Source organism: Sander vitreus, chromosome 9, assembly GCF_031162955.1.
Source record: "Sander vitreus isolate 19-12246 chromosome 9, sanVit1, whole genome shotgun sequence".
Lineage (NCBI taxonomy): Eukaryota > Metazoa > Chordata > Actinopteri > Perciformes > Percidae > Sander > Sander vitreus.
This window is the reverse complement of record NC_135863.1, coordinates 4660007-4685532: the sequence shown is the minus strand read 5'-3', so window position 1 is coordinate 4685532 and position 25526 is coordinate 4660007. Positions and strand designations below refer to the sequence as shown.

At 40.3% G+C, this 25526-nt stretch overlaps 1 protein-coding gene and 2 long non-coding RNA genes across 3 annotated transcripts; all 3 read right to left on the bottom strand.

The window, feature by feature from the left end:
• Positions 1-346: 346 nt before the first annotated feature.
• On the bottom strand, positions 347-2757 carry LOC144523088 (complement factor H-like). The gene is made up of 7 exons (XM_078258394.1): positions 2506-2757; positions 2224-2406; positions 1821-1926; positions 1597-1673; positions 1223-1411; positions 611-796; positions 347-515 (listed from the first exon to the last, which is right to left on the bottom strand). The coding sequence occupies exons 1-7, from the start codon at positions 2573-2575 to the stop codon at positions 433-435; spliced, it is 894 nt and encodes a 297-aa protein (XP_078114520.1). The 5' UTR covers positions 2576-2757; the 3' UTR covers positions 347-432.
• Positions 2758-4189: 1432 nt separating this feature from the next.
• Positions 4190-14120, bottom strand: LOC144522988 (uncharacterized). Its single transcript, XR_013502469.1, has 3 exons — positions 14003-14120; positions 4928-4989; positions 4190-4288 (listed from the first exon to the last, which is right to left on the bottom strand). It is a non-coding gene; the product is annotated as an uncharacterized LOC144522988 (long non-coding RNA).
• An 8315-nt stretch (positions 14121-22435) lies between these two features.
• On the bottom strand, positions 22436-24570 carry LOC144522867 (uncharacterized). Its single transcript, XR_013502458.1, has 3 exons — positions 24442-24570; positions 23256-23356; positions 22436-22684 (listed from the first exon to the last, which is right to left on the bottom strand). It is a non-coding gene; the product is annotated as an uncharacterized LOC144522867 (long non-coding RNA).
• Positions 24571-25526: the final 956 nt, after the last annotated feature.

Here is a 25526-nt window from a genome sequence, read left to right as displayed (position 1 = left end):
GGTGCATGTGGCCTGGGTAGCTCCATCTGTGCTCTTGAAGCCTGTCTCACAACTATATCTTTGTAGTCTCACCCATTTTTTGATTGATGATTTCCCCAGTAACTGACTTCCCAGTTATACACATGTTGCGGTCTTTGATTGCTGCATACGACCTCTAGAATAAGAGAAAGACTTGTGTATCTTCAGTAAAGATTGATAACCATCATCACAGGTTAATGAACCACACACACACACACACACACACACACACACACACACACACACACACACACACACACACACACTAGATAACAACAATCTCACAGTCTGTCTATGGTTGTACCTGTGCATACTGGTCTGATAGTCCACTCTCCGTCCACATCGCATGTAGTTACTGCTGATTCCTGATTGTTAGAAATCCAGTACTTCTCTCCACAAATGACTCTCAGTGTCTCACCAGGTAAAAAACACATTTCTGGAAACAGATTCATACCTGGTTCCCTCGAGTGGCGGCAGTGTCAGTTTACATGTTATTGCTGCATTTGTTGGGAAATGAAGCAAATTATGTGTTAGCACCAATTTCCACTAGTGTGATATAATCAATAAATTGCATTAATCAGTTTATACTTACGTTCACACGCAGGTGTTGGGGTCCACTCGGCTTTTATTCCTACTTTTGTGCATCTTGAGGGTCTGTCTTCAGTTGGTTTATATTGACTATTACACATAAAGTGCAGGACATCATGTTCTTTGTACTCTTGGATATTGCGATCAGGCACATGACCATTTTCAATCGGAGGTACTGTACATTTAATCTCTGTTGAATAATACACACAAGCATTAATATTATTACCAATTTTCACGAAAAGGCAAATGATCAGTAGTGATGAACTTCATTCGAGAGTAAAATGATGTGCCTAGTCTGAATGTTCAGAAGTCATTTTCCAAGATCTTGCCAAATCCTGATGGAAGAATGGGCAAAGACATATTAATTTTCCAATAATAGCTTTAAATGCATTGGTTTGTTTTTCTTCGAGCGAAAATATACCGTCCAGTTCGTCAACTACTGACGCTATAGTGGTATCAACAGAAACTTCTGCATCAGCTGCAGCCATTAACTCTGTTGGTTGGTATGATGTTAGAATACATGGTGGTCATGACGTGGCTAGTGCTTGTGTTTGGTGTTACTAAGGAGTTGCCAGGTGATTGGTTGCTATGGTGTTTTATACATGTATGCATGCACCTATGCATTTTGGAGGTTGGCCACTCCACTCTCCGTTTTCATCACAATACAACTCTGCTGACCCAGGATTTGACAGGATGTCACTGTTGGACTTGCAGCTGAACCGAACTACATTGCCATAGGTCGCTTCCTCTGGGTCCCCATTTACCTGGACATTATTGTCCACATGAATCACTGGGCACTGTTGGGCTGGAAGCAAAAATATGATAAAAAATAAATAAATTGGATAACAAAAAAACTTCCAAATGTATCGATCTATAAGCAGGTAAGCAATACATTTTTTTTTAAATATTTCAAAAGGTATGACACAGAGTGAAACCTTGCCCCTTTATGTGTCTGGTACCGCATGAACAATACAATATTCAAGCTCTTACCTTCACAGACAGGAACCACACCATCCCAGCCTTCATTCATGCAATGCCGGTAGTTTGTGCGACTGACCATTTGATAACTGAAATGAGTATTAGGTAAAAACTAATTTAAATTACACTCCCTGTTATGCAGGGTTTACTACAGGGATAGGGTATAATACGTACAAAGCACACCAGAAATGTACAAAGATACATAAGAAACAGTATACATTTGTGATTATACATACCCTTTGTGGCAGGTGTATACAACTTTTGACCCAAAGACAAAATCGTCTCCTATTTCCAGATTAAAATCTGCAAACTGGGCATCGCCGGGATGACCGCATGATTTTGCTTAAAACATAAGAATGAGAGAGAATGTGAGTAAATATAGTGTAACGTACCAAATTGCAGTGATGAGGCAAATGGTTCTTTCATTCAATAATACGCCGTGTATTATTTTATACTATATAATATAATATGAATTCCATAATGTCAATCCAATAACGATGAGCCTGCTTTGCCATTGTGGACTCATTCAAACCACAACACTACATACTGATACAGCATAACATGTTGCATATAATACAGTTTACCACTCTTAATGGCAGAATAAATACTCATTTCAAACAGTAAAAGATTGTAACTCACGTTGACATACAGTGCCTTTAGACTCCCATTTGCCCTCGACACAGGTCAGTTTGAAAAAGCCACTGTAACCAACATTGCAGCCCACTCTAATTTGTTTTCCAGCAGGGTAGCTGGTCTGAAGCCCAGTTGTGTCAAAATTTGAATCAAACTTGGGTCCGTTTAAAAACTGTTCAAGTGTACAGTCTGTGGGACAGCAAAAAACAGAAATATAAATCATTTGCATTTTTACACTCACAACAAAACATCAAAACAATAATTTAAATGGTAAGTGCTTGGACTTACCTGGAATCTGGGCGAAGGTCAGCGTATGCACCCACAAAAGTAGCACACAGATTTGGTTTATTGCATGCATTTTATCTTCATTACCCTGAACCGCCAAACTGAAGTAGAAACTGGAGACTGAAACACTATTACACACAAATGCACACACAGACAGAAGAGAGTTGTGGATTTCACAGGCAAAAAGAGATTGCTCAATGAATTACGCAAGTTTGTTCCAGCCTCCAAATACAATCCCAGGCTCACAGGAGACAGTGAACACATTCACAACACCTTATATGACACACTGGATTCTTAATGCATCCTTGAAGGATGTCTTACTTAGTCTATATCTTTTGAAAGGGTATTTTATTGCAATGTAATTTGTGTTTCAATGGTTTAATGGCCCTCCATAGTCAGGCTTTGCTATGTTTTTCATTCAGTAACAACAAACAAGCATATTCCTGTAACAGTTTTTGTTTTTTTCCTTCTCTGCAATCATTTGCAGAAATCAATTGAGCTAACAAATGCAATGCATTTCTGAGAGTCCGCTCGATCTTCTCATCTAGGGTAAATATATATTTAAAAAAGCAAAGCAGATATTAATTTCAAGACTGAATCAAACATATTATTTAAAATAAATAAAAAGATTCTTTTAGTGTGCATAAATGGCCCTGTTAAGGCTACGCTTTATACAAATGTTTGCGTGTTGACGGCCTTGTAGAAAGGTAGAGAAAGCTGCCAAAAGGCTAGGAAACAAATAATGCAGGTCCTAAACTCAGTTTGAGCAATGTTGGATTAGCCTTTATTTCTCAATATGGCTTCATGCTATTCATACAAAGTTGTTCTGAACAGAAGTTGTATGTACATATATTGCACAAACCATGCAGCGGAACATTTGTTACCAATTTGTGACAAGGATCACATTTTCCCACCCAAAATAAAGGTTTAATTTATATCTGCCTTACAAGAAAATTACAATTATTTGCCTCATCATTCCTGTATGTCAAAGCACTTTGAGATTAAGTCAATGTGTTGCTAATACTGTTGGAACTATTTCTGTTGACTGTTTGAGGATTGCGAGAGCTGTGTGCTTTGTAAACTACCTTCCTCCTCCATTGCTGACAAAGCAGAAAGGACGGAGACAGTTGTTGAGTAATGTTCAACTGGATGTGGATTTGGAGGGCCAGTAGTTTAGTCAGATGTGTGCAACAATACACTGTTATTATCATTTTATTGTTAACAGGAAAATAACCTAACTTAGATTGAATTAACTTTAAATTGATTATTTATTAGTGGCGGTTATTATAAAGTCGCACCAAGTGTTACCTTTTTTTTAACGTTTTATTTTGTTAACTGGATGATGGGTAACCTCAGTTATATACACATATACACACATATACATATATATATACATATATATACACATATATACATACACATATATATATATATATATATACACACTGTATGTCCACACCTGTATGTGTGTGCATGTTAATTTGTTCCACTCTGTGGCAAATGCAATATTTCCATCCCCCCCAGAAACCCCTGTCAGACATCAATCAATAAACACAATACTGACAGGAACAGGGCTAGAAGGGGGGCACAGGGTAGCACTCGCCCCCCCTTGTATATGATTGACAAATTTTCTATGGTGTATTCTGATAAAATGCCCCCCCCCCCCCCCCCCACCACATACTAATTTCTCCACATGATTCCTCCACAAAGACCCAACTGCTCCAGAAATGGCTCAACAGTGGCCTCCTGAGGTAGTAGATAGGTGTTGCTCCACAGAGACAAAACACTGACAGAAATAAAAAGGACATTGTAAACTGGAAAGCATAGTCATTGCAACCCTTTTCAATAATGTAATAAACTAGTTTTCCACTAAGCAAGTTCAACTTTTCTCTCGTTAAAAGTGTTGTACTGTACTGTTTTGCCAAATGATATTACATATCAGCATCGATACTGCTGCATGAATAATACCTTGAATCAGGTTTATGAAGTCAATCAGTGAGGCAGAGAAAGATGACAGATACATAGAGCGGAGGTTAAAACAGATGGCACTGAATATTCAAATGATATGCAGTTACAGACAAGCAGAATGCATCAAACTAAGATGTGTTCTTCTGCTAGAAACAGTCCATCTGCTGGGTGTTTTATTTGAAAGATGTTGTAGAATTTATTTAGTAAAGACCACCACCACTCCGAATTTCTATTACTTTTCCCAGCTGTAAGCAGCTCCTCCATTTCCTTTGTGCCATGCATGATGGGAGAATAGGGACCACTGACAGCACACTCACAAATTGACCTTATTTATTATGCATACTGACTGTTATGAGTATACTTTTCCAATGTGACCACACTACATACTCAACATATCCTCATACAACAGTTTGTATGATATCTTAGAAAACATTATGCACCCCTTTGTGTGCGTTACCTTACAACTTTCCAGCAACACGAGCCTTCAGTGCGACTGCGCAAGCCCCTGCAGTGCAGAACCTGTTATGGCAAGAAAAAGACTTGGTTAGTTTTAGGAAAATATTGTGGCTTGGGTTAAAATAAGTATGCTGCTTATGTAACCTATGTATGTAGTGTTAGTTAAGTTCAGGCTGTCCTCAAACTGTTCCTACGTATATCTATGAAAGTTACTACACTGTAATTCATATGTATTCCTTATGACTCTAAGCCCCACATTGACAGCTATCTCTCCGTAGTCATTTGACCATCTATCCAACCCAACCTTCTCCCTATGCAGACTTTGTCGCTCTTTGTACTGCGTCTTCTGACTTCCTACGAGGCAGTCCTCCTCACTCACCTTTACATGGGTTATATACGAATAAATAGTGTATTAGTTTTTAGTAGGGCTGTCAAAATAACGCATTCATTTCGATTAATTAATCTGAGAAGAAATAATGCGTTAAAAGAAATAACGCAGATTAATCTATTGCATATTGACGTTTGACCCGGAGCCGTTCTAGCCACCATTGGACTGCAAAATGAAGGATGGAGACGAGAATGTTCTGCCTGGATCACAGAGGGTTTTCCCCGCGCGTCATCAGACAAGAAGTCGCCATGTTGGAGGTACTCCGCATCACAACAAAGCACAGGCACTGAAGTAGATCCCGAACGGCCTTAAGGAAAATGGTTAATTATTGCCGTGTTTTAGGTTGTACCAATAGGTCAGACCGAGAAAAACATTTGGAATATTATCGACTTCCAAAAGTTATTAAAAACCAGGTCACTTGACTACACCTTGAGTATAACAATGATATCATACAGTTAAGGTTAGGTTGATTAAAGACGTTATTGCATTACTTACTTTGGCCTTCACAACGGTCGTTAATGACTTGGTACTGCGTCTCCCTCACCCATCCACACACCATCTGGTTATAAGCCTCCAAACTTTTGAAGGATTTAAGGTCTTCCGCTGTGTATGGGCTCGGTGAGAAAACCAGGTAGTTGACTAAATCGGGATATGCAACTGAAGATAAAATCACCGGGTCGCCATGGATCCAAGAAGAGGGAGCAAACTTGTAGGGATCTGCACCGCCAGTAAAATGTAATTTCTCAAAATATCGTGCCTTTTTTTGTGGTCCAAGTCCTTCCATGTCTTTGCACCTTGGACGCGTTTTGATGAGTTGCAAAGAAATGATGAAACGTAAAATTTGAAGCCTTTATTTAATTTGCTACATGGTGTTGTACTGGTTGGCCGGACGACCCTCCGTATATCATTAACAGATACTTTAGGCAACTCCAGCAAACACTTTGTAAACTTCATCTCTGCCATCATAACAGTCTACTGTCACTGTCTAATGTTTTCTTCTGGTAACCAGAAATGTCCAAACATCCTTACGCCAATGCGTGCATAGAGCTGTGAAGTTTGCCGGTGTTCGTGCAAGCGTAGAACTGATTTTAGGTAAAAGTACGAACAGTAAATAAGAGCAGCCTGACACACCTAAAACCTGCTGAGAATGAATGTGTAGTATGGATTTGGGATACACCGCAAGTTTTTGTAGTTTATTTTATTTATATATATATATATATATATATATATATATATAAAAATTAAATGTTTTATATTTAGTATTATATTAAATGTTTTTATTTATTAATTTTTTGGGGGGGAAATGCAGTCCATAGATAACACAGAACTGATTAGTCCATCCACAGAAAAGTTAACCCTAACCATTTTGAAAAATAATTTAACAAAAATATCAATCCTTTGCCGTTTCAAATGCAAGGATGTGGTGCTTTTCTTGGTTTTCTATATCTGTAGCTAATATCTTGGGGTTTTGGACTGTTAGCTGGACAAGACAAGCAATATGAAGACATCGCCCTTAAGACTCTGGGAACTTCTAGCATTTATTTCATATTTACTATTAGGATTAACAGCAACTCTTTAGTACATACAGTATTTACTGAAGTACTTCTACTAAGTTTCATATTCTATTACACTTTTTAAAACATTGCAAAGCATTAGAACTGTATGTTTAACATTTAACATTTTTCTTTAAAAAGGTCCAATGTGTAGGAATTTATATCGCAATCAACTCTCTCGCACCACGCAGTTCAAAGTACATATTGAAGCTACGGTAGCCTTCACGCTTCAAAAAGCCGGTCTCTTGCTCTTTTCAATATCCTTTTTCTTTTTCTGGGCGAAGAAGACTCTTGTTCCTGAATTTTGGATTTTGAGTATGTGTGGTCCTCCACGTTTCCTTCTTCAAATTTGCCGGGCCCGGGAAGCTACGATACCCATTAGCAGCATTAGCAGCACCTGTGAGATTATCATGTGACAGCGAAAACTTGAAAGACAGAGCAGTATATCCTGTATGTCCCTTACCAGCTAACGTATTTCAAGATGGCGCATGAATATGGAGCATCTACCCCAGTTCATGTGAATGTAAATGTAACATTTCATGCCAATAGGAATACTTGGAATTGATGGTGGTGGTAAATATTCATGAAAAAGAACAAGTTTGTGAACGGGCAACACAGATTTTGATAATGACTACTAAAAACGTTACACACTGGACCTTTAACATTGTCATGTCAATGACCACACAAAAATCATTTAAAATGCAATACAAGCTAACAGTCATGTACCTTAGTTAATAGTTCTATAGATTTTTGTTGACCCTGTCAAAGAGCTGCTGATTCAACTCCGCTGCTTTTAAAAGCTTTAGTTTGTTTGCTTAAGCAGTACATTGTTTCACCTTTATAGTAAGACAACACAAGTAAAACAATCTATTTCTAATTTTATGTTTTGAGGTTCAGTCTTGTTAAGAGAACTGCTGCAAGGCAAATGTGGGAACAGAGGCGGATTTAAATCCCACTGGGCCACCCACACTCTGCTCTATTCCCTACGGGGCTAACCATGTAAGGCTTAGGGATGTGGGCCAATAGTGATGGTTCATTGGCTAAAAATATCCACCTACACTATGGATTACTAAAGGGTCATAGAAGACGTGTGTCCCATAGATACGGAATAATGTGTAAAAACTGAGGCAATGTCTGCAAAACAAATGTATATACAGAGAAAAGGAAGATTAATTGACAAAAACTCCACAATGTCACTGTTTAATCACAGAGGTCATCCAAGCTATTTTCTTTTTCAAACATTGGGCCTTGATTACACAATATACTGTGGTTGTGTTTGCATCTTTTCTATATTCCTCCACTAGAGGACAGAAGTGATCCACAAGGGTGGAAAGAGCAGCAAACTGAGGAGGAAATGTGAAGAAAAAAAACTAAATAAATATAATACAAGAATCAATTGGAATATTTTTAAATTACAGAGTCTCTATTATTAATGCATAGTCGCAGGAAGAAAAATGGACACCAGCTGGTTTTATTACTTCCAGTAACCCTATTATTGACCTAAACTTTCCTACTCAGCCGGTTGGTTTTGGCTGCATGTTAAGAAAAAGATTCATAAAAGGACATAAAGGAAACGCAATGCTTGCTGTCTGACCTTTACACTGTTTATGTATATGTTTTAGCATAGAACTCAACTCTGTGCTTCACACTCATTTAGTTGCACATATCCACACAAAGGGGATAGATGGAATACTGAAGAGCTAAATCCTGACTATTTAGACTATTTCCGACTGCTGTTGATTTTATTTTTTTAAACCACATATGGACTTTAACTCATGCTGTTCGTTTGCCCTTCCAAATTTGAAGACATAAGAAAGTCATGGTACTAATCATCTTTTTTTATTTTTAAATTACTATTAGCAATGGTTTATTTAAAAAAAAGTATAGGCCATGTAACATTCTCATCAGCAAAGGAGGAGGAATTTCTAACAAATCTAGACTAATTTGGGCAAACTTCTACCAAGACCAAAATTCAGTAAAAATATGATGTGAAAATGTTAAGGATTTAAATAATGTATCTGACTGACATAACTCACCTAAAATGTGCCCATCAATAATGCTGTTACCTTTTAATTGTAACTTTATTTTTAAATGGACAGATTTTCAGTTCTGGTCGGATTACATACGTCTTTTTTGCATCTGCCATCTAGAGCAAACATTGTAATGCTCCTGATGAACAGGGCTTCTTAGTGGATCCGTTTGAGGTTGTTGCTAGCATGTTGTCTTCGGCTGCTGAAATAATCCGAGCCTGTTTATTCAACAGGATGAGCATGAATGTTTAAGCCTCGCGCAAATAAACAGCCAAGCCCTCCCTAAGGATTTCAGCTTAATGCTAATGATATACAGTAGGCAGTAACAATTTTTTTTTTTTACAGGTTAATGAACTGGTTGTTTCAGTCGGGTGGGAGATTTCCCTTTCCTAACATAGCAAAGGCTGATGTGTGAAAAGGAAAATTGTCATGATAAGCTTATGTCTTAGCTGTCATCGGCTTTCCACGGAGTCAATACTCATTTATGTGCCAGTGCTTCTCCTGCTTTGATCCTCATGTTTCTTACAGCTGACTGTCAAGAAGATAGGTCCTGTTAAAACAAATGGCTGACCGACTGAAATCTGATACATCTCTTCACGGCTGAGCCTCAAAAGGAATGATGAATGATTCAGAAACAAAAAACAAGGGGTCTCTGCAGACTGCAGACTCAAAAAGCCCAAATGTTAGTCCGTGCATCGTCAACATTATTTATTGAAAACCTGTAGACAGGCAAAACTGTGCATTCAACACCCCTGCGACTAGTCAGAACTAACTTCAGGGTGGGCGATGGGCCAAATGTCAATAGAGATAGAAGATAGGTGAGATCACTGAATTTTGCCAAACAGCCAAAGCAGTGTTGACTCCATGCCGATAATTTGTGCTGGGGAAAGACTTGTATTGCTGATAAACAGGCAAAAGATATTGACTGCTCTATTGCATGTCATGTATTGACCAGTGAGTGTTGTCCATCTCTATTGTCATACTAGATCCTCATCGAAAGCTAGGTCTTTAAAGCGGCTATAATCAATACATTTTATAATAAAAATGTTTAATCAAATGGCAATATGAAGGGGTTGTTCGTAGTGATGAACCTACAGAGAATTATCACCTGAATCTGCAGCTCCCCAACAAGTTTAAGCTCATTGTTTAGAGAGAGAAAACCTGCACTTAGCTTTTTCACGGGCATTTTGTAATCATAGTTAGACCTATATCATGATGTATCCTTATAGGATTTTCTAGGAATATATTGATTATCGCAGAATTGCTGTATCGTGATATCGGTATCGTAAGCCAAATATTGTATCGTGAGGTACCCTGTGTTTCCCACTCCTAGCTATAAATCCACTGAGCACTCTCATCCAAGCAAAGAGGGAGCAGATACTCTGCAGCATGATGACCCGGCCTTATATCTACATTGTATCATCTCAGCCCAACTGGCTTGACAGGCAGCTTTATCTGAATGCCATGTCCCGCTCAGTTATTTAACCACTATCACTGTATCACGGGTTCACTAGTCTTACCAGTACCCCCTAATTAGCAATACCTCTGGTATGAGAAACTTTTCCTGAATTATGTCTCTTGACCCATCTTACCAAATGAAGGAACATGGTATCAATATGAATTTGCACCCTTTCAATAACTGGTGTTTGGTTGAGTTGTCCATACACCAGAGAAGGCTCATTGGTGGGTTCCAGGGTCTCTTCATTTGCACCCCCACACTCAACAACACAACGGTGCCATGTCATTTCTCCGACGCTCCATTGTTCCGACCTCTCAATAACCTGAAAAATTCCCTTTGTTCCTACAGCCCACTAGTCCGACGTCCACCAGCGATATTACAAATCCCACTATGGCCACGCCAAGACCCGCCCTTCAGTAGCATTTATTGGCCAGGCGTCCATGCTTACGCAAGGTAACGTAACCCCATTTTTACAGGTCCTATCCTCTGACCAATCGGCTATCCTAAACTCAACCACTCAAGGTCAAATGCTTAACCCCAACCAATCGAGCTGCTTCGTAGGGCGGGTCTTGGCGTGGCCATAGTGGTATTCATAATTTCGCCACCAGCAGGACGTCGAACTAGTGGGCTGTAGGACCAAAGGGAATTTTTGGGGTTATTGAGAGGTCGGAGAAATGGGCAGTCCCCTAACACAACTGGCAAGAAAGTCTGAGGGCATTTCGAGAATAGCAGGTCTGGGGAGTTAGAGGAGAGAACATAGCCTGGGAGAAATGAGCAGAGGATGGAAACAGGAAGAGAGAGGAATTCAGGGTCTGGAGATGTGAAAGTGTGGCTGAAGGGAGGGACTGAGGACGACTTTTTGACACAGCTACCTCATCTAAGCAAGCAACAAAGCATAAGCTCATATCCTCCACAACATGTCAGGCTAAGTAGCATGCCCACTGAGCCACCAAATGAACCAAACAACTTGTTGAACTAACTAGCCTGCTAAGTTGAATAGCATGCTTACGGCTTGCTAAGCTAACCAGCATTCCTGAGCTAACAATCAGACCAAACAACATGTTTAAGTCAACATGCTAACAGGATGCCATGATAACTAGCAGACGATTATAGCATGCTTCCTGAGCCCCAATATAACCAGACAATATTCTACACCTCAATCAACAAAGCCTACATACACTTCTGTCAAACACCATCAGCCAACGTGTTGATCCAACAGCCTGTCAGGCAAGCTAGCGTGCAGCCATCAAGCCATCAGTAGCATGCTGCTCAATCCACCAAACAAACAAGCCAAGCCTCTTCAACTACCTCATCCTAGCAAGCAACACACCCCACAGTTTGGTTTATAGCATCTCAAGTTTACATTTCAAGTTCTGCACTTACTCATCTTTGCCCCTGTCACTCACCTGGAACTGGCTGCAGTGATGGCCATGTTCTTCATTGCCTGCTTAAGGCTCCACCCTTGAATACCCACTGTTAACAGGGACAAAACTGGGGTGTGTTCAGCCTCTACAAAACATAGCAAAACGTCTATTTAAACCGAAATGGTGGTACGTTGAACACGCTGTGGTGTTACGCAAGCACACTGCTTTTTACGGCAGGATTTATATACACGTCGCCGCTGATTGGGTAACAGCTATGACACACCCACCAAACAAGAGAAAACCTACTTCAAAGCCCGTTTCACACCATTTCGAGAAAAGCTGTCGCTTAACAACAGAAACCGTAGCAAAACGTGCATGTTATTCAAATTGAACCCTTGATCTGCCAACAGAACCTTATACAGTCAACCTCTACTGGGTGGACTAAAACTTGATTTATGGTTCTGTCGAATCTACGGTCTGCAGGTGCGTTCCTCTACCTGTGATACTGTGGCTTCCACGGAAATGCTGTTCCTTCTTGTTGTCAATTCTGCTACAAGGTCAATAGACAAGGGTTTTGCCAGTGAGTCATCTTCCACTCCGTTCTTTGCCAACTCTCGGGGCTATGCTCTTTTTTTTTTACTTGTAGCTAGCCTTAAATACTGGGCCATCATGGATTACCATCATGGATTGCCAGTCCATGCCACCAAAAGCCACCCACTTTGAGCTTCATTTTGGCTCTTCTTCAGAAATCTATGGGTGACGTCACAGAGACTACGCTCCAACTGCAACTCGTACATTGTGCTTGTGGATTTAGTTGGTTAGTATCAGCCATAAAAAAGAAAAATCACTTAAAATCTGCACTCCTTTAGTCATCCAGTTTCCCTGATAATCATGACAAATATACATATGGTATGGAATGTTTAAATTCAGCAGCCTTTTATCAGTTGCAGAGCAGTTGGCAGCTTGGCACTGGGATATAAAACACCAAGCTAGATGTTTTGATTGTTACAATCAGACTTTAAGTGTAGAATTGCCATCCTTAAGGAAATGTTTGGAATAAGAAAGTCAGGGATTTTGTCTAAGTTCACTTTGAGTGGTACTGCAGAAAAATAACATACCGTAGTTGCATCATTACCAGCGGTAGTTGTTAAAAGTGACAACAATATTGAGGACAGTGATGTTACATGGTTAGAAAGTAAAACTTCAATTTGAGAATGCGGGATGACTTTGCACCTCAAACTGCAGACTGACTTGGTTCTGGCCTACACCTAATCCCCAGTACAGTCAATTAACTTTAAGTCCTCAGCAAGAGAGACAGCGACAGGGTTTTCCTATGGTCCACTAACCTTAGTAATAACTCTTCATTAGTTCAGATAGGACTGAAAGGGAATGAAAGGATTGCTGTGTGTGATTCTCCTGCTGAGCTTAACAACGTTGTTCCTGATTCGTGTGATGAATGCCTCATATATGTCCGTAAGAAATACTTGTCACTTACTTTAGGATTGCAGTTTTGTCTCTGCGTTGGGAAATGGCATTCAGTGGATTTATGTGCACTATTCATGGAGTTAAATGACTCTGGAGTAACATGTGAGCAATATGTGAATTGCAGGTTCTTTTTCCCCACAATTGCTTCGTAATTAGTCAGTGAAAAAGCGATTTAGCCATTGAATTGCCACTTTGACGGACCATTTGCTGATCAGATTGATCATTAAAAATATTCTCCACAGGCAGAGCTGCTCCAGAAGCAGAAATAATTTTATAAGTTAAAGTGGCTATATGTAACTTTCAGTTTGTGTTGATTCTAGTTGTAAGTGCGCGGTCACGGAAGGCTTGTATCGTTCGCCGACAGTTTTGTTGTCATTACTTAGAATTCCTCATGGGAGCGACAGAAACTACGCACTATACCTTTAAGAGATTGTTGTAGCAACCAACGTAGTAATAACTTAAATAGCAAATTTCATGAAACCCACAGATGCTTTACACATTTGGGGTGTTATTTTGTGTCTCTGGTGCTTCCACACGCATACAAACTTTGAAAAAAACAAAACATCCATGCTGTTTTGAGTGAGATACGGTGTCTGAATGTGTCCTGCCTTCAGTCTCCGGGTGAGCAGTTCAAAATCTGCACGGCTTTCTACGTAACTAGCCGAGACGAGGGGCCTAGAGGGCTAACCGTTAGCATGCTAGCGCTAGCATGCTAGCTCGTTCTCAATGGCAAAACACTGCTACAACACACAAAAATTCACTCTAAGCTACAAAATAAATTGTATAGAACTACTTACATGTCCCCGTTCTGCAGGTATTCCACACAAAGTTGGAAGTGCGCCCTCATTTAGAAAAAGTCTCCCGGCTAATCCTGCCTTGTACAGGCCGAAGTTACAGAAACAGCTAGCTAGCTCATGTAACTCTTACCTAGCTACTGCACATGTGCGACTGACAACAAAGATGTTACAGAGGTTGCGAGGTCTCACTCTGTAGCTAAAACAGAGACCTGACACAGGGTGAAAAGAGGAGCTGCAGCAATGTGCAGTACAACAAAAATATGGTATAGTAAAACAGCCATTACTGGTAAAAATTAAACCATGTAAACCTATTCTGATACAATCTCAAATTACAATTATGAACCTGAAAATGAGCATAATATGGGCAGTTTAAAATACAATTAGGCCTAGAAATCTCCTGCTACCCTTTACCTGGCTGGATACTCACTAACACAGGCTTTTCCGCTGCCATGAATCATTTTGTGACTTTGTGGGAAAAAACGGACCGGGGCAGAGGCATTAATAAAAACTATATAAAACTAGGGTTCTTTTCACTGTTAGTCTCGTTTGCTGTTACAGGTCATTTATGATCATCAGATGGAACATTACACAGTTTCAGAAAACTGTAAAAGTTACATATAGTCACTTTAAGATTTTATGGCAGCACAACACGTTAGTTAGCAAACTGTGATGCTAAACAAAATTAGGATGAAAATGTATTTTACCTGGACCTAAACCAGAGATGTTGCCTTTTTTCTGAGTTTTGTTTCAAACTCAGAGCCAATTAATGCTGATTTTGATACAGTGTGATCATTTGTTTTTTGAGCTGTTCCACACCTATTTTGTAACTGTATGACATACGAATTACACAATGTTTGAACTTAGTCACTAGTATTATTTCCTCCTTCTCAACATTTATATAACTAAAGCTTGAATGTACCTTAAGTTGATGATTAAACACTCACAAGCACAAGGGGACCTGTTCCCCATTTCTTAATTTGTTTTGCAACACAAAATAGAATTAGAGAATTAGACTGAATTTCATTTCCTCCATTTGATTCATTCTGCCTGACCTTATGTTCATGTTTGTTGTCCATCCCACCAACTTCATTTTCAGTCAACATGGAAGCTGGAAATTTGCTTGCTCGGTTACAGTCTACGGGTGCAATTAACAAAGTTTTTTCACAACAGTCAAACAACTATGTCAACATAAGAGTAGTTATTTTTAAGTCGATTTACAACAGCAACATGTCCTCATACCTACATTAACAGAATAGGTCTATTATCAATGACTCCCAAAGCAACGTATAACCGTACATAATTCGCTGCTGCACGGTGGCTGTTTTAAACATGTGACCTAACACGTGACTGCAGTGAAAAATGTAATCATGTGACTGTTCTATTTAACGTAACGGGTGCAGTTACACAAAGTTATTGTTGTGAAACGGAACTAGTTAGGTAACACAAATTACTTAGGGTCAGTAAAACATTAGAGATTGGCTTAAAATGAGTCACGTAAAACTACTGAAATGAGGACGTAACGGATGTTATTGCGTCACAGACTAAGGTCTCTAAAACTCAAAAATTTCAAAAAGTCACAGTTGACTTATGGTTTCAGGGGACACGGACCCCAGTCTTCTAAGTGAAAGTCCTGTATTTGGTTTAACTTGCCTCCTTATGTGGAATTTTGCGCTCTTATGCTTTCACCTTGCTTCCTCATTTGCTTGCACAATCGACCTATATGGCCGTTTTCTGGGTGGGCTTTACACCAGCCTGTATAATGCTTGCTTGAAGGAAGGATGACAGCCCAATTCTTAACCCTGAATACAGAGCTTTGATTGGTCATTTGGTCGGTCAGATGTTTTAATTCAGAAGTCTGGAACTAGGCTTTTAATCCATAACTAACCAACTGGACAGTGATGAACACAGATAATTATTTCCTAACACTGCAGTCTATAAAGTTATATAGCATCTTTCAGCTTATTGTTTTGTTTCTGCTGCCCTTAAGTGAAAAAAAATGGCTGAGAAAAAGCAAGTGTTTCACACGCCCATTCTAATTGAATGTTCCAAGGCCGATGCAACTCTGACAGGCTGACAGGTGTGCTTTGTCGCAACTGCTATCACACTGATGTCACAGTGTACTGACCATACCCTGAAGTACACGTCTACATCATTGCTGCAAGATGAAAAATTACAAAAGACTGGAGGTCAGCAAAAGATTTCCAGCTGGTGTTACTGTAAGTTACTCTTCAAAGATGTAGTTTCTGCAAAGCAGCAAGTTGGTGAATATGTTATTCGGCGACATTAGCAGGCATAACAGTTGCTTTTAATGGCGTTTTGAAGTCAACACAGCAGTTTAACATAACAGTAATATCTGCCTGGGATTCATGTTGGCTTAAACGTTCAGTACACTGGTCGTTCCCAACCTGGCACGCTCAAATGTGACGTCATGGGATCGCCGTAACTGTTTATACTCGCGCGTGGTGGTCGCGACACTAGTTGCAGTCTTCTCCTGAACAGAGGTGGCGCTAATGAGGAAAGGCTACCGACTTTGCTGTTTCTACGGACTAGAAGAAGAAGAAAAAGGTAAACAACGGCAGAACTGGTAGCAGCATTGCCGTCAATGCTTCGATTTGATTTGATGAACTACTTCGTCGGATCAAGCCTTTCATTCACCATAAAAGAACTCTTAACCCGGTGAGTTTACAAGAGAGACTTGCAGTCACTCTGAGAGTCCTGGCATCCGGTTGTTGGCGAACTTGTTTATGCTTCATGTTTCTGCTTTGTCCCGCGCTGCTGAAATAAATAGAGTGGTCCGCGCCCTCTGCTCGCGCACTCAAAATCCTGGCGCACCAGCGAGATCTACGTCATTTTGACGTCACATTGGCACGCGCAAGCTTGGATGCGGCTACTGTAAAACGGCCATTACTGTTGCTGGTCCAATACTACACAGTGTTGTTGAAATCCCAACACCGGCCAGGAAACTGCTTGTGTGCATGAGTGTGTGCCTATTTTTGCCTTTGCATGAGTGAGAGGTATTGCTCTCTCTTCCGTCAGCAACGATTTTGTTAACACCCTTAAGCAAGGCACTTTACCTGCCAGCTGCTCCAAAAGCAGGAGAATTCGTTTGAACCTCATTGTGAATGTACAGTATCCGGTGAAACAGTGTGGATCTCAGCGCATGCTGCCACAGTGTGTTTATGTGTTTTGTTTGGTATGTAGTGGCTCAAGTGGAGGCAGGTCAAAGGGGGTGAGAGTGTAGATGTATTTTTCTGTTCTCCTTTACCTTGTAAACCTGATTATGTCCTGTAGCTGTAACACTTTTGGCTGCTTATTTAGAGGACTACAAAGGTGTTATTAGACAGAAATGACTTTAGACTGCAAACAAAACTCGGCCCATGAGACAACTGGAAACCTACTGTAGCTTTCCACGTTAAACCTCTTGAACAGCCCATACTGTAGACTCTCCCTGATGTCAGTTTCAGTGGCTCCCCTGGAGACTCGGTCTAAAACCAGTCACTCTGCAGGGTCAGAACAAAATGTAGTCAACTCACTGCTGCACTATTATTTATAGATGGCCCTGTGATGGTGCTCAGCTGCAGCAACGGCAGCGTCACACAAAACCGGGTCACTGCATATGTATATGTTCGTGCATCCTCACTGACGTTGTTTTTAATGAGCTCAGGCAGGGAGACATGCACTCAAGTCATCAACAGTGCTGCTCTGTGATGCTCTGGGATACCCTAAGAACAAGTAAACAATTTGACGGAGCATAGGTGCATTTGAGTTGACGACACATAGACCTGATGGTTCTCGTTGAATGTTCTTTTGTCGAACCAAATGACTCCATCTCTTCTATGGATAATATAATGACATGACAGGTTTATGTACATGAAAGCAGTTTCTCAACCTTGGTGTTGGGATCTCATGTAGGGTTGCTTGAGATGCAGACAGTAGTTGTTTCCAGCCTTAAGGCCAATTTATGCGTATGCGTTAAATCGGTAAGTGGAGATACGAACCCTACGCCATAGCCTGACGTGCACCTTTCAAGAAATGTAACAACACGTTGCGGCGACGCACGTCTCTTGGCTGTGGCTTGGTAGCGTTGCATTTCCATAAACAACATGAAATCAAAGCAAGGGTTAACTTTTCCTGCTACAGATTTCTGACCATGGTCAAAAAGAACAGGGGAGACACTTTGTTTCTCTCACTATGCCTCTAGAGTCGGTACTCGCTCCGAAGCTAATCGCGTCACTCTCACACTCGCTCTACCACACACTCTCGACGCGCACACACATGCCTGCCCTGCTATTCATCGAAGCACACACCAACGCACAAGTATAAATTTCAGGCCACTTACGTAGGCTGCGGCGAAAGCTCTGTGTGGAGCCCCGGCAGAAGCTTATATCCTAAGTGTGCGGTACACACATTCTTGTCCTACCTGCTTAATGCGAGAGTAAACCAAAACAGTGAAGTTACGGGTCGCAAATCCAAAACAGTGGGCTAAAAGACACTAAAATGCTTTGACTCAGGGCAACTGTAGCGTTGGCTGATCATTTTCCGTGGTTCGTCACTTCACGCGACATCTTTCACATTACACATATAATCATTTGATCCATTTGAAAAAATCTTAATGAGTGCAGCTTTCAAGACAATCTTCCCATCATGACAAGATATGTTGCGAAACAGTTTCATGTCTTCGTGACAGCACTGCATTGCTGCAGTATTGCTATTAAAGTGCTGCCAGATAATCACCAAAACAACCAAGACTAAGTGGTGCTAAGTGTAGAAGTGTAGAAGTGCAGAACCATAATTCCTTCATGTATGTCATAATGCAGAATAGTGGCCTTTTAGTAGTTAAGTATCCAATATTTCTCACTGGTGGGTTAGCAATTATGGTGCGTGCAGTACCAAGAACTCGGTATTTAAGCTCAGAGCTAGAATAGATTGTCCCATTGATGTTGAAAGTCAGAGCAGGAACTCTCTCTCATGTGGAGAATTTCTGTGAAGAGATATCTTTCCCAGAAAGGCAGAGGTGAAAAGATTTATGAAATGTTTTACTCAAGCATATCTACTGTCAAGTCAGCAGATTTTTTTCTTCAAGCTGGTGTGAGAGCAAGCATCTAGAAAAGAGTTTTTTCTACTTTGCCGAGGCAATTGTACGATTCAAGTTCAAAAGCAAGCGTCTCTCTATGATGTTCAGATTTCATAAAAAGAGCCGCAAACTTAAACATCATCATTGTAGATCTTGACATATTGTTTGGAAATATTTGGCATTGTAGTTTTATTCTCCTTGTCTTAACCTATATTCAGTTTCTCAGTTTTTTAGTGTCTGAATTTAGCTCCCATAGTTTGAGACTGTGGCTTATATTTCACTCTAAGTAAGTTTCCATATTATTCTTCTGTCTATGAATAATTGATCTGATGTTTTTGGGAGACACTATCTGTTGCGTTTGCATTTGGTGCCCGGGTTTGACGCAGCCCCCCACAGCTAACGCTGGCATTTTATCTTCTGACCTTTGATGTTGTTTTTAATGTTATTTCTGTTGAAATTGAAAAAGAAAACCGCTCCAAGTCTTTGTTACTGTCACCTAAATCCAACCCGTGTTATCTTAGAGACTGTGTTGTCACTTCTTATCTGCTTTTTCGCAGCTGGTTTGGATGAGCAAGTCTCTGCCAGGATCTATCTCCTGGATGCCTCGACCTTTTTGTCTGCAGAGGCACAAAGGACCTTGTCATGAGAGGGTGCATCAACAGCTGCTCAAATGCACCATGTAATTTAAACAGCAACACAGTCCTGCTGTGAAGGTGTAGGTTTTTGTTTAGAAGCTGTAGTTTTTTTTTGTTGTTTTTTTTTGGGGGGGGGGGGGGTTTCAAAATGGAATAGAAATGCAAAATAGAAAATGTGTACAAAACAATGAAACATTTACAACATCTGATAACACTTTACTTGAAGGTATCTACATAAGAGTGACATGACACTGTCATGAACACATGACACTGTCATGAACACATGACACTGTCATGACACATGAACCCTAACCCTAACCCTAACTTGTCATGACAAAAACTGAATGACACTTGTCGTTATGTCATAAACGTTTATGACTTGTTTATAATGTTTATGACACGCTCATATCACTCTTATGTAGATACCTTCAAGTGAAGTGTAACCCAACAGCTTTGCATTTCAACTAAGTGACTTGGCTTTAGGCATGGTCTTCAGTTGGTTCATCATTTATATTTTGAAAACTGTTGGATGGATTGCCATTTTCCTCTTAGCATCTACAGCAGATACAACTTTGTACTTCGCCATGAAGTTTTATATAGACTTAATGGTCCTCAGATGACCATTTCCAATGACTTTGATGATCTTCTGACTTTTCCTCTAGCTCCATCAGCAGGTCAAAATTTTAATTTGTCACATATTTAGTACTTTACTTTAGGACCATACCTGCAAAAGTATTGACAATCCAATTTATCTCAGCTGTACTTTGTGTTATGCGTTCATTGGCAAATGGTAGCATGCTAACACACTACACTCAGCTAAAAAAAGCCAAAAAGCCTTTTTTAGCATCCAGGCCAGGAGACTACAGATGAAAAATAGTCTTTTGGCTCATTCTGGCATTTTTAACCCATGTAAAATCTGTGTTTAATGAATTTGCAAGGTCCCCTTATTTAAATAAACTGTATTGAATTGAGCTGGTGACCATGGTAAACATTATTCCTGGTAAAAATATCGGCATGTTAGCATTGCCAGTGGGAGTAGAAATGATCTCAATTTAATGAAAAGTTTAATTTAGTAAAGTTTTAGGAATGGTTTCCATTGAAGCAGTATTTTAAAGATTTTTTTAAAGAATAGAACATGTTATCTGCTGCAGTGCTGCAGGTGTCCTAAATGTTAATAAGTATGTCCTTTAAACGTGCATGCATACAATGTGTAAATCTACTGTAAGGCATGCAAAATGGATGCAGTTATGAGATAGGGTTAGTACTAGACTCTCGTAATTTGTCAGGATTTAAGGTATACAGTGAACAAAATTCCTTTCACCCCCGATGTGGGATGTTGGGTTGGCAGCAGATATATCAGACTTATCTCAAGCCAAACAATCTACATGGCTAGACAACAAATATATTAGTAATTAAAAAATAAAATTGTAATTTGGGTGAACTGACCCTTCAACAAAGAAAGGTTGTGAAAATAAAGTAACAGACTGTGTTGCATTGACTTCCCAAGTGCACACTGCCTTTGTCAAACTTGTGCAATTCTCCTTACAGCAGCCCCCGCTGTGGGATACCATGGAACCTGTCTACAATATCATGTGATTAGTTGTGTTGCCTTGTGGGAAAACGTGTCCACCTCTCTCTGGTTCAGTGCTTCTGTTTACATCTACCTACTTACATCTTGTGGTCAGCACATCACACCTCGGCCAGGGAACGTCAACACAGAAAAAATACAAAGCCGCAGAGAGCTTGAATACATTTGTATGCAGCAACACGTCTGCCTGGACATGTATACAGTAACAATCATCCACTATAAGAAGAGACAGAGAGAGAGAGAGACGGAGACAGACAGAGAGAGAGAGAGATGAAAAGTTGGTGAATCTCATCCCTTCTCTCCAGTCTGAACATGTACAGAGCTTTCTATTCCCTGAGCTCTATGCCTCTGCTTTTGATCCTGTCAGCTCTTTGCAGCGCTCTCGGACGGGTCACCGGATGAGAGCTTTGGGCCTGGCCCCTCCACAGGGAAGAAACCTGGACCTCAAAGAGAGGTCAGAGAGAGAGAAACTCAAACCCAGTGTCCTCTGGGAGAGGAGACAGACTGCTTATCAGAGGCTTATCAAGCCACCGCGGGTTATATGCACAGTCAGGCCTCTGAGAATTGGTATTACAACTGAAGAGGTAAGAAAGGAAAGGGAGGTTGAAGAAGGATGGGATGAAGAGGGTGTGGTGGTCAGTAAGGAGAGGTTGGGTCTCTGAGGGGAGAGAATTAAAGAGATTAGTTTTCTGGATGAGCTGAGCTTCATAGTCATCAAGCCAAAAATGTCTTTGTCTCTTTAATCAGCTTTTCGCCCTCAGAACACAGAGACGGAACAAGAGAAAATTGTTGGGATAAGATTGACTTCTATTCCAGGACTATGAACACTTGAGGGGGTATTTAATTGTCATTAGAAGCCCTGATGCTCATCTAGAAATCCAAATACGTTTGTAGAGCATCACAAGCTCACACTGGCACCTTTAAAAGTGAATGACCGTATCAATTCAAGTCTGCTCTGTGCATGTTTTTCCTGTCTTCAGTCGGATTACCATGTTCCAGATATATACGTGGATTGAAAGGTAATCTTTGATGTGACCTCATGGACTGGAGGGAAGGGCATAGAGGGTTAACAACATGCTGTTAGGGGCTTGTTCTGACCCAGAACTCAGGGATTTCACACACAAAGACAATGAAAGCAGTTTGTAAAGGTTTTAATGAACAAAAATGGTACTCAGAGATACAGTGTGGATTTTGTCTGAGCGGGGAATCTCCTGGCTGGTCTGAGTACCGAGGCGAGCCGAGGGGGAAGGATCCAGGTCATACGAGACTTGAGGCGGACAGGCAGGGAAGAGTTCACAGAAGTTTCCACAGGTGGAGGATAAGGCTGGACGGTGAGGCTGGAAGCTTGTAGGCACAGCGGAGGAGGCAGCAGGTCTGAGCGGTCACTGGACAGAAACACAGGGTAAGTATGAGCTCAGGAGAACAAAGACAAAAGCTAGGGTGAACAAGACAATCTTGTAGAATGAATCTTGTAGATGAGCTGCAGCTGTGAGGAATGGCTATGCAGTGTTGATTTGGCCACGCCCCTTGACCTACTTTCCTCTGAACACACCTCCAGCACTCCAGGTGGAAAAACACAGATACACACAGACAAACAGAACAAAAACACCCAAAACAGGGCGGAGAGAGAGAGCTGCCCATAACATATGCAGCTATGTTTCCAAGGGACCAAGTCAGAGAACAATGTTCATAGCAAATCAAACTGAAAAAAATAAAGTGAGGGAAAACTATGATTTTGTAAAAGTGAGGGGGACATAAAGTATCGTTAGACAAAATCATCTCCCTCTGCTGATGACTATGTTCATGCCCCCCCCCAAAGTATGAATTAACAAATTCACAATTTAAAAGTCATTAAAACACAGAAACCACAGTCATGGGGATGAAAACAGCTCATTCCAGATCACCATTTGATTCCCTTTTCTTATTTGACGTTGAGGCAGCAAACGGTTAAATTACCTTCCTCAGCTGTCAGCTGTCTGCATGACTGTGTGTTTGCCCTCCAGTGGACTGGAAACATGTCGGGATGTTTGCTTCGCTTCCACCCTGTAGACTTCAGCCTGCATTGATAAGATTAAATACAGTATGTTATAGGAAATTAATATGTTCTTCATAAAATACATGGATCCAATATTGAGAGTCTAATATGCCTAATGAAGTGAGAAAATGCCAAATATTAATACGTCATCAGCTTCTGATTTTTGGTCAGTATCAAAAGTGATCCAGTTGATCTTTGTTTGTGCAGTGCAAACAGGACCTGCTCGTAACCAAAGCAGCATGACGTTCCATGATGCAGATTTGCCAAAATGTAAACAATTTGGCTATAGGTCTATAACACTGAGCCTTAGATAGTTTTCAGTTCAATATTCAGGAAATACATCAAGGTTCCTCTTCAATGTCTTCAATCTTTCACCAGCTTTGTTGTGCAGTGTAAAGTGAAGCTTAAGTGATGTCCCACAGGTGTTATTTTTTTATCTTATGATCCAATATTAAAGCCTGTCACCTTGCACAGTAGACAAGCTAAAGTTATGTCTCGAAACTGCATCAGCATGGTCAGGACAGTCAGTAACTTTCTCATTTTTTAGGTACTTTATCATTTTCATCAGAACCGCCTGCCAAGATAGACATTTCAGACCAACATTACATTCATCTTGATCCCCGCCTATTATATGTACAACTTTCTACTATTAATTTGTGCTTGGACCATTCAAAGATTCGCAACTTACATTTAGACAAAGTTTACACTTTTTTATTTTATTTTTGAAGGTGGTATTAAAATACAAGTCATGCTTTATTATTTTGCTCATTTAGATTCATAGTTAAAGTGCCCATATTATGAAAAAAACACTTTTTCTGGGATGTGGGGTGTTCTTTTGTGTCTCTGGTGCTTCCACACACATACAAACTTTGAAAAAAATCCACCCATGCTGTTTTGAGTGAGATACGGTTTCTGAATGTGTCCTGCCTTCAGTCTCTGGGTGACGTCACAAGCCGAAACGAGCTGGCTAACCGCAACCATTAGCTCGTAGCATTAGCGTTTGCATGCTAACGCCAATGCTAACGCTAGCATGCTACCTCATTCTCAATAGCAAAGCACTGCTACAACACACACAAGTTCACCATAATCTACAAAAGAACTACTTACATGTGCGCCCTCATTTAGAAGAAGTATCCCAGCTAATCCTGCCTCGTAACTGACCGGAGTTGTAGAAACAGCCGTTTTTTTACTGTCTATGGAGATAGCTAGCTGACATGATCTACATCTGAGCTACTGCACATGTGCAATCAAAGATAGTACAGAAGAAGAAGAAGAAGAAGAAAAGAGGTCTCACTCTGTAGCTAAAACAGAGACCAGCTGAAAAGAGAATCTGCAGCAGTGAGAGAGAGCTGTGCAGTACAACAACATTATGGTGTTTTTTGAAAATTAAACCATGTAAACCTATTCTGGTACAACCTTAAAATACAATTATGAACCTGAAAATGAGCATAATATGGGCACTTTAAAGCTTTAATGCGTAACTTTTTGAGATTAATGAACGTCCGTTACAAAGTTAATTAAGACCATAGGCTCCATAAACTCTCTCTGTATTTTTTCAGTATGGCTATGTTCAAAAGATTGTGTCGTCCATCAGAGTCCATCATTTTTTTTTAATCCTCTGTGTCCCCCTTGGTGACTAGCAACTGCGTGGAGGAGGGGTGAGGGCGCGTGTGCGATCATGCAAGGCAAAAGTTTTGTTGTCATTACTTAGCATTTGTCATGGGGGTGACAAAAACTACGCACTATAGCTTTAAAATAACAAAATGTATATACACACATACATGGTTGGTCAGTTTGTGTCTAGATTAAAATATCATAACAATCATTTTAATGGATTGCCATGAATTGTTGTCTTTCATGGTCCCCAAATAATGAGCCCTAATGACATAAGTGATCCCCTGACTTTTTTATAGCGCCACCAGCAGGTCAAAGTTTTCACTTATTTAGTAAAACATCTCAACATATACTGGATGGATAGCACAACACGTTTGTTTGGTAATAACTGCTAAACATCAGCATGTAGCTTTGTACAGCCTTGTGTGATTAGCATGACTGTAGACTGGTATGAAACATACAAACACAGACAGTAGCTTTTAGCTATGTCCTTACTGGCCACCTTACACTCTGAACGTGAACCAATCAAACTCAATGTGGCATCTAAACCTCCTATTTCTCTATGTGCTAGTGGGTTA

What these genes read in the sequence shown, in the direction of transcription:
- LOC144523088 (XM_078258394.1), bottom strand. Translation starts at nt 2,575, where the DNA reads ATGCATGCAATAAACCAAATCTGTGTGCTACTTTTGTGGGTGCATACG. An exon ending in TAAAGGCACTGTATGTCAAC is followed by an intron (nt 1,927 to 2,223) that starts GTGAGTTACAAT and finishes TTATGTTTTAAG; the next exon opens with CAAAATCATGCGGTCATCCC. An exon ending in TGTGGTTCCTGTCTGTGAAG is followed by an intron (nt 1,412 to 1,596) that starts GTAAGAGCTTGA and finishes TTTTGCTTCCAG; the next exon opens with CCCAACAGTGCCCAGTGATT.